General features: G+C 38.7%; 1 protein-coding gene across 1 annotated transcript; it reads left to right on the forward strand.

Moving 5' to 3' along the window:
* Window positions 1-12,861: 12,861 nt before the first annotated feature.
* LOC112009680 (uncharacterized) lies at window positions 12,862-13,679 on the forward strand. Its single transcript, XM_024042037.1, has 2 exons — window positions 12,862-13,260; window positions 13,398-13,679. Exons 1-2 carry the CDS (start codon window positions 12,862-12,864, stop codon window positions 13,677-13,679), a joined length of 681 nt encoding a protein of 226 aa, XP_023897805.1.
* The last annotated feature ends 476 nt before the right edge of the window (window positions 13,680-14,155 follow it).

A 14,155-nucleotide genomic window follows, 5' to 3' on the forward strand; every position in this document is an offset into this window, starting at 1 on the left:
AACTCCTCTCCCCCTCCCCATCCCTTACTTGTCCTTCGAAAGCTAGAACATTTGCATAGAGGAGCATCTGTATCACGCATGCTTTTCCACTGATGTCAAAAAAATGACCTTCTATCCTTTTTTAGGAATTAAGACCCTTATAAAAGAAGGGAAAGAAGTAGGAGAGTATTTTGCATGAATATGCTTCTGCACTGGGAATATCTTATAGCAGGAAGGCCTAGAGATTATAAAGGATGGGATGGGAATAGAGGCATTCCAGCCCAACATACTCTGATGAATGGGTTGAGAGAAATAGGGAGGGTAGTGGGATACAAGAAGTACAGTGAACAGTTAAGTGGCTATCCAACCATTCAATCGGCTATGGATGGGGGTTTCAACAAGCGGGTAAACTGAGGATTACTAGTAAAAACTTAGGTAGGTTGATTGTTGTTCATCCCTCGTGTTCTCTCCTGTGAAGTGATTCATCCCTAAAATGGGCACGCAATCTCTATGGAAAAGCAAGTATTCCGATTAGAGGACATTTCCACCCCCTCCTGTTTCACCTATCCCTTCATTCCCCAGGGATTCCATACAGCTAGACAATCACGGCTCATCACCCGGAAGGAGGGAATTGAAACAAGCATTTTCCGTTTATCAGTCGGTAATGAATCAATACACAAGGAAACTTTCTTCCATGGGAATGGCAAGTCTCAAACAAGCTCATATTGGTTGGGTATGCTCTTTTCATAGGCGACTTTCTAGAAGGTCTTCCAGGCAGATATGCTCTTATTCTCAGAAAGACCGTACCTTCTTTTGTCAGGTGGCACAGAAGGGAGAGTTGGCTGGGTTGAAAGCCTAATTGCATGTGACTGAGTCGAGAGAGGGGGTCTTCGAGACTATGAATCTTTCATCTCTTCCCCTCCCGCAATAAGGACGTGCCTAAGGATGCTACTTTGGACGAGCGTGTTCAGATGTGGCTTTCTTGTCCAATACTTGGAGGTTCAATGTGGCTAAAGATAATGAGGAGTGGAGTCAAAGGCTAGGTTCCAGTGGGTGAGTCCCGGGCAAATACGCACATCTATTAATATACGATGCTAGCAATAATGCTATTCAAGGTGGTGATCGAATGAACTGGTTCATCGTCAAGGTTGTTGTAAACAACTAGATCAATCGATTAAACAAGCATTGCTGCCTATGCTGCTATCTCTACCACCGATGCCATTGCTAATGGTGCTACTATTGATAGGCCAAAAACATATTGACCCCTTGTGATTAATTAATTGATTAATTAGCCAAATTTATTAATTAATCAAATTAACATGCAAAGTGCGTGGTAGCACAAATAAATCACTAATTAAACTAAGAATGAAGTGGAAAATAAATTGACGTGATGATTTGTTTTCGAATGGGGAAAACCAACACGGCAAAAACCCCACAGGATGTTTTAAGGTCACCACTCCTGAGAATCCACTATTATCACAACAAACGATTACAAGTAAAGGAATCTCAGTACCTTATACCAACCTACAATTAAACCCTTACCCCAATACCCAATTGGACTTGTTCTATAGTGACAATCTCTCCTTTCAATGAACGGCTAGGGTTGTACACGATTAGGTTTGGTCGGTTTTGGAGAGGTTTTTCGCACCACACCTATAGGGTGCAGTTTCACACTATGCTTAATCGCACCTCACTTTTGGAAGATAAAACCCGGTCTACACAAGGTGCGGTTAATTTTAGCAGGTCGGTGCAATTCGTTCGATTAGTTGGGCTGGATTTTTAAAAATTACTTGTAAGCTTTGGGCTTTTAGGCCTTTAAAAGTTTGACACAGCATGGTGAACTAAAAACAAAATAAAAAATAATCCTTAAAAAAAAAAATCAAACAAAAAAGAAAAAAAAAATAGTGAACTTAAAACAAGGCTAAATAGTATGAGAAAATACCCAAGAACTATTTAAGCCTTTGAGATTTATTCCTTTACTAGGCTAAAGCTGAATCTCTTAAATTACCCCTGAAATTACAAGAAAATAACCCCCAAAAAAAAAATAGAATCAACAACAAACATTTAATGACTATAAAATAAAACTAAAACAAAGTAGGGGTTAGGGTTACCAAAGACAGAACTATATAGGGGCAGAGCCATGATGGAGAACGGAGATAAAAAGGAGATTGACTAACTTAGGTATTAGGAATTTCATGAGACCTTGAGAGGAAAGTCTTTCTTTGTGAGAGAGTGAGACTGAGAATCTGATATGGGTCTTGAGAGTGAGACTAAGAGATTGTGTTCTTAAATAAAGGGAGGTTAGTTCGGAGCCTAAGACTGAGAATTTGAGAAGGAAAAACTACTGTTTGTTCAGCGGGATTAGGGTATGGACAAAAAATTATGTGGTAGGTGGGAGCCTGAAAATTTGTAAGAGAAACGAAGGTAACTGATGACTGAGTTCTGGCGAGAGTGTAAGACACTGAGAGTCTGAGACTTGAGAGGAGCAGAAGTCTAAAGAGTGAAAGCTGAAGAGGAGAAATGAGAGTGAAGAGGTGAAATGACTAATAAGAGTAGCTAAGTGGGAAACAACAAAAGGGAAAAGACATGTGTGGCTGAGATCAAAAGAGGAAAAAAATAACTTGCACGGTACTAACTCAAACAGTGAGTCAGTGACAAGCATCGTTTTATTATTATTATTATTATTATTGTTATTATTATTATTATTTTCAAAAAATTCAAGTAGCAAAGAATGACTAACCCATGTGGATTTTTTTTTTTTTTTACTATTTTTTTTTTTAAAAAAAAATGCAAGTGGCAAGTTTATGACATGACTATACAGTTTGTACCTCACTAACCCAAACGGCTATACAGATTTTTTTTTTTTTTTTTTCAAAAGATGCAAGTGGGAGACACTGGAGACTAGAGTTACTTATTAGAGTCTTAGACTCAGAGTCAAACCACACATTTTTGTACTAAGCCTTACACGTCAACTTCCTTTTTAATTCTTTTTTTTTTTTTTTTTGATAAAGACGCTAGGCCTGTTCACTAACTTTAGTTCAGTGTTCATGGATGAACGTTGCCTCTTCTTAGAATGTTAGGCCTCTTCTTCTTCTTATACATAGTACGTGACTAACCAATTGTGCAGATCCTAGTACGCAACTTCAATCACCAACTAGAGAAGGTTGTTGGCTACAAAGTTCTTCAGTTCATCTACACGATAAAAAAATTCAGAAGATGCTTGGTCACAAAACCCTATGGTGTACAAACACAGCAACTTCTTCACAAAAATGATGAACTAGGGAAAATTTTGTCTCTAGTCACATTTTGCTTGAACAAACTTTGCTCAACACTTGTGCAACTTGTGTCTTCTTTGACAGCCCTTAAAATAATCATTTTATATGTCTAGGGTTGTAAGAAAAAAGCCCAAACATACAATCATGGATTAGAGTCAAAACATAACTAAAATTCTGTTTTTCATAAATCTCGATAGATAGCCATCTGTCGAGCAGCTGTCGAGCTTTAATGAACTTCCACTTTTCAGCTTGAATCTTGGACAAACTTACATAGTTTCAACACTTGATCTTGAAACAAATTTTCTTGAAGTATCAAACACATCCTAGATCTATCCAAATACAAGTGCATTTTGTCAAAAGATTAACCAATTACATAAAATAGTGACATATGTTTCTAACAAGTGAATCACATATATCCTAACAACTATCGATGCTCCTGCACCTAGAACTACTTGTGCACCTTTCATTGTTTATGAATCGACAGAATCAAGGTCAAAAAGATCAAGATCATAAGTTGCTAAGTAAGCTCGGCCAGCGTCCCTGCTACTGATGCTTATGAAGTAGGTGGTGCCATTGTTTATGATGGTGGACCAGCACTACCTTTGCTACCTCTGCCGGTAATGCCTACACCCGGTCAATTGGATATGGCCCTAGCCTTGCTCCTACATCTATTACCTCTGCTTGCTCCGTCTCTGTTCCCATCTCAACTGTTGGAAATATGCATGTACGCAACGGAAAATTTAACGGATCTACTTCATTCACAATTGAAAAGATGTGCTTTGTAAGTTTCAGAATATAAGAACAAAAGAGTGTACCTTGATGGGGTGAAATTCAAAACCAAAGATGAAAAGCACTTGGGAAAACTTTTAATCTTCACTCAAATTCCACTTAATGCCCAAGAAGTATGGTCTCTCAATCAATTATATGTGTATGTTCTAGAGAGAATGAAAGAGTGTCTAACACTCACATACATACTATTTCATGTAATTACAAAGTATGTATGTTTCTCTCCTTATAACTGATTATCTAATTGGGCTAGCATTTTGGGCATTTCCAATTAGGCTTTAGTATGTGGCTTGGAGTACGACCAAAAGGGAACAAATAAGACACTAGCTCCAATGGGCCTTGGACTTCTCTGTATACTCTTGACAAGTCCAAAGTTACCATTAATTATATTTAATACCACTATATAAATATAATTGCACTCTAGGCCTTATTAATAAATTATATCTCATGACTTTATTATACATGCAACCCCTTTATAAAATATTTGTAGTAATACAAAGTCATAAATATAGACTGCCACTTTGTAGATTACTATATATTAATCCTTGAGTACCCGATTTAATCATTTTAAGTTATTCGTAATATATTTATGAAATCCAATTTCATAAATATATATTTTAGTAATTGTTTACTAAAGTGGTTAGGCCTAACTCTCTGAATAACTAAACTCATTAAACTTATCTTAAGGGAATATTTTTATCTCCATTAAGAGACTATGAATTTCATCTTAAGAATCAATGTTCAATCAACACTAAATTTGGCTGCTCAACATACTGAGGTTTTGACCGTTACTTTAGATCTCACTCCTGATATATCAAAGCAACCTACACTTCATGATCAGGTCCATTATTCTCTCAGGATTAAGAGTTCATGTAAATAGAAGTCGTGAGATTTATTATTCATTTGATAGTTATTAGAAGAATAATAAATCTCAAAGTGGTCTAGTTCAATATGTCTTAACTCTTAAAACATATCAACACATCAACTAGAAGTTTCCACTTCCATGATCAAGACAAATCATCTTAGTTGATATATTATAATCTTCGCAGATGAAATGCCCAATTTCATCACCGACTACGAACTAAAATTCTGAATTTACAAAAAACTTATGACTTATATCTTCTATGACTAAATCACATAAATCATATACTATGCATCTCATGGACAATATGATAATATCCAAATATTCATGTTACCATCATTTTAGATAAAAATAAAGCAACTTTATTAATCACAATATTAAGTCATACATAATGTCACACTTAATATCATACATAGTATCATATAATAGAATTTAAGGGCACTAATCCTAACATCAACCTCTGATGCTATTGCTCTTGCTGGGTTTTTTTTTTTTTTTTTTTTTTTTTTTTTTTTTTTTTTGTATAGACTTTTGAAAGCTTCATCAACCTATCAACCTATTGACCTCTCGTCTGCACCAACCTCTCACTCTCCTTTAGCTTCACTCCTAGCACTTGGTGGGCTTTATTGTTGGATCACTAAGATTCTCTTTTTCCCCGAGCGGTAAATATGCATATCTATTATGTTACGATGCATTCTTCACACTGGGAACATATGAATTCTTCATTATTCCCTTCAAAGCAACATCTAAGCAAGTAGCAGAGCCAGTGAAGGCACAACACCTCAATGAAGAGTGTGTAGCATGGGGAGCGGCCGAGCATTAGTTGAAGCTGTTGACTAAGTCACATATATAGATCCCGATCGAGCTTATGCTTCTCATGATCATGGTCGCCTTTATAGCTCGTTATCAACAATTAAGACCTTCATGATCGAGACCTAGAAGCATACCCCTCATCAAGGGCTGCTCTTCCAACTTCTGGTACATAGGCATAGACAGATCCATCCATTAAAGTAAGGGTAGGTGCTTCATATGTTGATAAGTTTAAGCACCAGCTTACCTTCACTGGGCTTTTTCTTTCTGTTTAAGCACCACCCACACCACCGAGCCTTCTTGTACCCTTGAATCCACAAGTGCCATCGCAATCCAAGATCCATAATACAAAAACAAAAATGAGAATAAGGCTTCGAAGGAGAATCATAGGAAAGGCAAATTGATAAATAGGCATAATTAACTAGTAAAAGGGGGGGGGGGGGGAGGGGGCGGGGGCAACACAATATTGATAGAAGCTTCTTTTTCATTCTTGGACAATGAAATCAAGAAGATTGCGTTCAATATCACGTTTCACCTGAAAGTTTATGAAGCTATCATCTTTCCTAAGCTGCGTTAACAGCCAGGAAATAGATTTATGTTTCTTTTGAAGTTGATCACTCGAAACAAAGTTTGGCACATGCTTGCCGATGACCTCCCCCACAAATTGGTCCAGGATACGAAAATCGAAATCCGAGCTAGATAATTTCCTTTTGAGATCTCGACCTCAATCAGCCCTTCAAGGACCCTTCTTATTTTGTTCTCCTTCTTCGAGATCTTGTCCCGAAGATGGAAATCTAAAATTTCCTTAATTCTTCTTGATCCTTTTCCCCATACACATCCATATCGAGTTGGGGGGCCTCTTCAGCAGGAGCTTCTACTTCTTCCCATGGATACAAATTGAGATCAAGGTTCCACTGAGGGTTTAAGCTCAAGGAGCCAGAAGCCCCTGTAGGCAACATCATATTCCTAAGAGGGGGCGTGGCCTTGCTACTGATGAAAGCCTGAAGACTAAGATTCCAGCCCACCGGCATCATGGCAACAAAAAAGAAAGGGTTCTCCCTGCCAACAGGAACCCTATCTTCCAAAACATGAAAATGAAATAGGCAGGAAAGCCTATTTTCAGACAAAGAAAATACATAAAAATAACAAGAGTCGTTAGTAAGAGAAACGAATACATATATCTACAGGCAATTGGAGTGAGTTTAGAAATAGTAAGATGAGGAGATAAAAATCGAAGGATATTCATGATCTTCTGCCACCGGAGTGGTCTCAAATTAGTTAATACATTAAACAACAATTTCATTGTTAATTTCTCTAAGAACCAGCAGTGATTGTCGTGAGGTTGTGCGCACTGCACTTGTTGGGTCAAAATCCTACTAACTTAACCATAGAAGGTCATTGAGTGAGTTTTAACTCACACACAATTATAACTGTTTGATGGGGACTATCACCTTTGAGGTACATCCTATAACTCCCACATTTCCTAGAATACACGCTTGCAATCATATTTAAAAGCATTTTGATCTTTTTGCTTTTAATTTTTCTTTGCATATTTTTCTTTTAAGAAAATCATGCATGGGCATATAAGAGAAAGAAAAAAATTACCCAATAATGTTAAGCATTTGACATTCCAATTTTGTTATGTCGAAGCATACAAATGTCATTGACATTGCACTTTTACTATGCCAAAGCATACAGATATCATTTCATGATTGGCGGGCAACAGTGGTGAGATAGTTATTTATGCTTTTTCTTAGGATTTTCTAGTCATTCCCGTCAAAAAGAGTGATACAAGTGTTAAGTACAAAAGATAACTTAATTTTACTCATCACAAACACGAGCCATAAAACTCACTTGCTTAATTGTGCATAGAGATGCTCATCTAAATTATAAAAGATACAAATTTTAGAAAACTTTATTTCAAAGGCCATTCAAGGTACATAAGTACCAATGTACACAAACCACACACTGTTTTTATATTTTCTGATTTTTCAAATTTTTTTTTTAAATTTTTGTATCAAAAACAAAATAAACAAAACTGAAAATAAGTAAACAAAAACATGTTAAGTAAAGCAAAAACTAGACTGACTCCAAATAAAAGCAAAACACACAAGTTACTCAAAAACAAAAACACGAAGAGAGAGAATAAAGTGATAAAATCACTTGGAGCCCTTTTCTTTCCACTCCTTGGAAGAATCTTTCCTTTGATTAAACTCTTTAACCGGCGGTGAGGGGGAAGAATTGAAACCATTCAAGTTTGAAAGAAACATGAGGGCTTTGAGAAGATCTCCAAGGGGAGCAAGAGAGAATTGAAGATGATTCTGGCTTCCAAATGCTATTATGTCGTTGCTCTGTTGAGTGGCTAACCACTTATAACAATGTGGTCGAGTATGACTGGTAATTCAATAATGATGACAAAGATGCTGCTTTTTCTGTTTAGGCTTTTGAGAGTTAGCCTTCTTAGCCCTAGGATTTTTAACATCTTTCTTATCCTACTTAGGGAGTACTCCTAAGATAGATTTACCCTTTTCTATGTTCTCACTAGCTAAATCAATTTTAACATCATTGTTCTCAATTTTAACATTATTAGCAGAAGGAACAAAAACAGTAGTACTAGCAGAAGCAATACTAGAAGAAGAGAAATCATACCCTAAATCGGTTCGATTCGAAGCAAATTTTTGAATGTTGAGCATCTTCATCAAACTTCGCACTTGAAGTTCTCTCCAATTGAGCTCTAACTTGAAATAGTTTCGTTTCAAGCTTCTTGGTCCTCTTAGCCAAGAAATTATTTTCAAACCTCAGTACTCCAATAGTCTAATCAGCTTCATCAAACTTAGTGGAAAGCTTTTCACGATCAAGTTCCACATCACTAAGCTTCTTCGTGGCTAGCCTATAAAGTTTCTCATGCTTCTCAGAAAGCTTGTATAGTTTCTCATAGGCTGTATAGATATCATCTTGATCATCCATCTTCTCGAACTTGGACTCCATCAATTCCTCTTTTTCATCCACATCTTTAACAATCCCCTCAGTAGGATTAACAGTGGCAGTGAAGGCATTCAAGATTCTGTCATCCTCATTGTCGGAATCATCCTTAGGCTCGATGTCGCTCAAAGTAGCAGCAAGTGCCTTGCTCTCCCCAATGCTTTTGAGATATGTAGGACACTTCTATTTCATGTGACCGAAACCTTGACACCCAAAGCACTTAGGTCCTAAGGGAATAGTTTACTGACCGCCATCCCTAGCATCCTTCTTTCCTTTGTCTTGGCTTTTGAACTGAGAAGAACTGGATTGCCTATGGTCCTTGTCAAAACCCTTCCCATTGGCATTTTTCATGAACTTCTTGAATTGCCTGGTGATATAGGACTTCATCTTAGAATCTTCATCATCTAAAGACTCATCAGTATCACTGCTCTTGGCCTTCAATGCCATGCTCTTGCCCTTACTTGACTTGCCAATTTTTGTTAACCCTAACTCGTAGGTCTGCAAATTACCAACCAGCTCTGTCAAAGGAATTTTGTCAATATCCTTTGATTCCTCAATCGTCGTAATCTTGGCATGGAATCTCTCGGGTAGAGATCTGAGCACCTTTCTCACAATCTTGGGTTCAGGAATGGTTTTCCCAAGATTGAATTCTAAGTTCACTATGTCCTTAAGCTTGGTATAGAACTCATCGAACAATTCATCCTCATCCATCTTGATTTCTTCAAAACTTGTAGTGAGCCTCTGAAACTTTGAATCTTTCACAGCCTTGGTTCCCTCATAAGTTGTCTAGAGAATGGTCCATGCCTCCTTAGCAGTTTCAGTAGAGGATATCTTCTTGAACTCCGCATTAGTGACCGCACTGAATAAAGCATTCAATGCCCTGTTATTGAAGTTTGCTGCCTTGATCTTGGCATCATCCCAATTGATCGGCGCTTCCTTCGACTTGGTCCAGCCAATCTCTACAACTTGCCACACTTTCTCATCTAAAGATTACAAGAAAAGTCTCATGCGTACTTTCTAGTATGCATAGTTAGTGTCATCAAATAAAGGAGGTATAATTAATGACTGTCCTCTATTCATGACAAACAGGGGTCAATGGATCAACACAACAAACATTAACCCTAATCAGAGTATGCCTGCTCTGATACCACTTAATAGGCCAAAAACGTATTGACCCCATTGTGATTAATTAATTGATTAATTAGCCAAGTTTATTAATTAATCAAATTAATATGCAAAGCACGTGGTAGCACAAACAAATCACCAATTAAACTAAGTGCAGCAGAAATTAAATTGACACGGTGATTTGTTTACGAATGGGAAAAACCAACAAGGCAAAAATCCCACCGAGTGATTTTAAGGTCACCACTCCCGAGAATCCACTATTATCAAAACAAGCAGTTACAAGTAAAGGAATCTCAGTACCTTATACCAACTTATAATTGAACCCTTACCCTAATTCCCAATTGGACTTGTTCTGTAGTGTCAATCTCTCCTTGTAATACACGGCTTCCAGTACGTGACTAACCAGTTATGCAGATCTCAGTACGTGACTTCAATCACCAACTAGAGAAGGTTGTTGCCTGCAAAGTTCTTTAGTTCATCCGGACAATGAAAATCAAGAAGATGATTGGTTACAAAACCTTACGGTGCACAAACACAGCAACTTCTACACAAGAATGATGAAGTAGGGCAAAACTCTGTCTCCAGTCACAATTTGCTTGAACAAACTTTGCTCAACACTTGTGCAATTTGTGTCCACTTTGACGGCCCTTAAAATAATCATTTTATATGTCTAGGGTTATGAGAAAAGAAAGCCTAAACACATAATCACGGATTAGAGTCAAAACAGAACTGAAATTCTGTTTTTCATAAATCTCGACAGATAGCTATCTGTCGAGCTGTTGTCGAGCCATGGGACTGAAACAGCTCTTCAAGCTCAATAGATACTAGCTCTCAAGCTAGCGTTCAAGCTTTAATGAACTTACACTTTTCAACTTGAATCTTGGACAGACTTGCATGGCTTTAACACTTGGTCTTGAAACAAAGTTTCTTAAAGTATCAAACACATCCTAGATCTACCCAAATACAAGTAAAATGCATTTTGTCAAAGGATTAGCCAATTACATAAAATAGTGACATATGTTCCTAACAAATAAATCACATATTTCCTAACACCAACCATCTGTTATGCACGTGGAAGGTAGAGATGAAAAGGGAAGATAGTATAAAAGAAGAAGAAGGCAATGAGGCTAGAGGAGGGGAAACTCAATAAAGAAACACTGTAGCAATCAGGAACCAAACTTGTAACCATATTTAAGAGCAATATATAGGAACCAGTCTCCTCGGACTTTGCCGAAGACATTTTTCTTCATTGTAAACTTGTTTATCTTCACTCTTTCATCATCAAGATCCAATTTTCCAACCTATTCTTTACAAATTCATTGTTTTCGGCTTTTTGGGCCTAAGTCCATCCACACTTTAGGCTAAGAATTCAAATCCAGTCCTTACAATTGGCACCATCTGTGAAAAATTACTGGTATTATAGTAAGTCCAACTTTCAACGATGGTAGGTTCAGGTCCATATTAAGCGGAATCTATGGGGTCTCAGCGTCAAGATCACTTCCGTGATCTTGAACGAAAGAGGGATCAGGAGGGAAGTGTACATACTACCCATACTAGTAAGAGCTAATCTTGGGGTAAAAACCACATCTCTTATGAGAAGAATGCCAGAAACATGCAGTTAGAGATTGACCACATGAAGAGAAGCTTACGCCATGAACGGAGAAGGTGAGCTCCTTCCAACTCTGATTACTCTTTCGATGATGAGAAAGACGCTGACTATTGACGGAGATCAATAACTCCTCATAGTGAATCCTTCTCATATGTTGAAGACTACCGTCATGAGTGCAAAGACAAAAACTCATCTGCGAGACGCCTAGGAAATGACGCTATGAGTAGAGCACTTAACCGAATTTCTAAATCACCTTTCACGTGTAGAATAGAGGGAGGGAGACTTCCTCGGCAGTTCACTCAGCCCACATTCACCATGTACAATGGTCGAACAAATCCTTTGGAACACATTAGCTACTTCAATTAGAGAATGGATGTGCACTCCAAGAACGAGGCCTTGATGTGCAAGGTGTTCCCATCTAGCCTAGGGCCCATGGCAATGAGGTGGTTTAATGGTCGGGTGTAGTTACCATTAATTCCTTTAAGGAACTCACCTAAGTGTTTGAATCCCACTTTATTACGTGCAGTAGGGTTCCTTGGCCTTTAGATTCCTCATTGTCTTTGTCCATGAGAGAAGGAGAAACCCAGAAAACATATTCGGACAAATATTGGGAGATGTTCAAGGAGATAGATGGTGATTTTGATGATGTATCCATCAGCACATTCAAGGTTGGCCTACCTGCCGAGCATAGCTTAAGAAGGTCTTTGACTGGAAAACCTGTTACCAGTGTGCACCAACTCATGGATCAGATCGATAAGTATAAAAGGGTTGAAGAGGATTAACAGAAAGGCAGAAGGAAGGGTAAGGTTATCCCTCAGGAGATGAGAGATTTCAGGTCGGACCGATACAATAATAATAGACCCTAAAGGGATTTTTAAGACAATCTGGGTCTACAGCTCCTTAAGTAGTTAATACTGTGTTTCGAGAACCAGTGCATCAAGTCTCAGAGAATATCAAGAACGAGCCATATTTCAAATGGCCGAACAAGATGAGTGGAGATCCCTTAAAGCGCAATCAGAGCCTTCATTGCCAGTACCATCAGGAACGGGGGCATACCACCGAGGACTGCAGAATTCTGTGGAACCATCTGGAGCAACTAGTTAGGGAAGGAAGGTTACAACAATTTTTTTATCGTCCCAACGGGCAAGGAGACTAATCAAGGTCAAGGACTTAGGGGAATTCTTCTTCAAGGCCCCCAATAGGCACAATTAATGTCATCTTTGCTGTGCTTCGGAGAACTGGTTCTCAGCCCTCTAGGATAATGTTTGTAGCTTGGCTTCTAGTCGAGGACTCTAATTATGAGCCAAAGAGGGTTAAAGTGGAGATCCGACCTGTGCTGAGTTTTTTAGATGATGACAAGATTAGAACCATCCAGCCACATGATAATGCTTTGGTGATAACCCTCAGAATAAGGGTATGACGTGAAGAGGGTAATGGTAGACCAAGGCAGTGGTGCAAAGATCATGTACCCTGACTTGTATAGAGGGTTGAACTTGAAGCTTGAGGATCTGACAGCTTATGATTCACCTTTAGTGAGTTTTGATGGGAAAGTTGTTATCCCAAAGGGCCAAATTAGGTTGCCCATGCAGGCAGGCTCAAAGGTGGTTGAAGTAGACTTCATTGTAGTAGACGCATACTCCCTCTACACAGCCATAGAGGCCAGGCCCTGGCTTCATGCCCTGGGGGCTGTTTCTTCAACTCTACATCAAAAAGTGAAGTATCCATCAGGGGACCAGATTGTGGAGCTGGTAGGAAGTCAGTCCATCACTAGACAGTGCCTCATGTATGCAATTTTACATCAGCCTGTATCTGAGTCCTCGGCCTTTGCTAAGGTTTATAACAATCAAAGTATTTAGTGTTGCCTGTGGATGGGTTAGCCGAGAAGGCGAAATGCAAGGATTTAGAGAAATTTGCTATAGGTGATGACTTGGAGAAGTTTTTTCAGGTTGGGACTTAGTAACCACCTCAGGAGAAGGGAGAGCTTGTAGAATTTCTTAAAAGGAACGTTGACGTGTTCACTTGGAACGCATACGAGGCTCTGAGGGTGGATCCGAGCTTCATCTGCCATCATCTGAATGTCAATCCATCTGTCACCCCCAAGAAGCTACCACCTCGGCGTTCATCTAAGGATCATTCTGATGTTGTCAAGGACGAGGTGATAAAGCTTAAGCAAGCTGGGGCTATTGAAGAAGTATTTTACCCTGAATGGCTGGCTAACACAGTGGTGGTAAAGAAAAAGACTGGGAAGTAGCGTGTATGCATAGATTTTACAAAATTGAACAAAGCCTACCCAAAAGATCCTTTCCCTATGCCTCAGATTGATCAGCTGGTGGACGCAACTGTGGGCCATCCTCGAATGAGATTTTCGGAAGCCTTTCAAGGGTACAATCAGATACCTTTAGTTTTGGAAGATCAAGAGAGGACAGCTTTTGTCACTCCTATTGGAAATTACCATTACAAAGTGATGCCCTTTGGTTTGAAGAATGTAGGGGCTACCTACTAGAGGATGATGATAGGGATGCTTGAGCCACAGTTGGGAAAAAACATCGAGATTTATATAGATGATACGGTGGTGAAAAGTAAGGTAGAGTTCGAGCACATGAATGACCTCGGGAATATCTTCGAGATCTTAAGGAAACACAAGCTGCACCCTAATGCTTCTAAGTGCTCCTTTGGTGTTGGATCAGGAAAGTTTTTGGGGTATATGGTTACACACCGTGGAATTGA

The sequence above is a fragment of the Quercus suber genome, unplaced genomic scaffold, assembly GCF_002906115.3.
Source record: "Quercus suber isolate HL8 unplaced genomic scaffold, Cork oak 2.0 scaffold_299, whole genome shotgun sequence".
Taxonomy (NCBI): domain Eukaryota; kingdom Viridiplantae; phylum Streptophyta; class Magnoliopsida; order Fagales; family Fagaceae; genus Quercus; species Quercus suber.

Coding starts and splice junctions, on each gene's coding strand:
- LOC112009680 (XM_024042037.1), top strand. CDS start 12,862: ATGGTAGACCAAGGCAGTGGTGCAAAGATCATGTACCCTGACTTGTAT. Junction 13,261..13,397: donor AGTCCTCGGCCTTTGCTAAG/GTTTATAACAAT, acceptor TAACCACCTCAG/GAGAAGGGAGAGCTTGTAGA.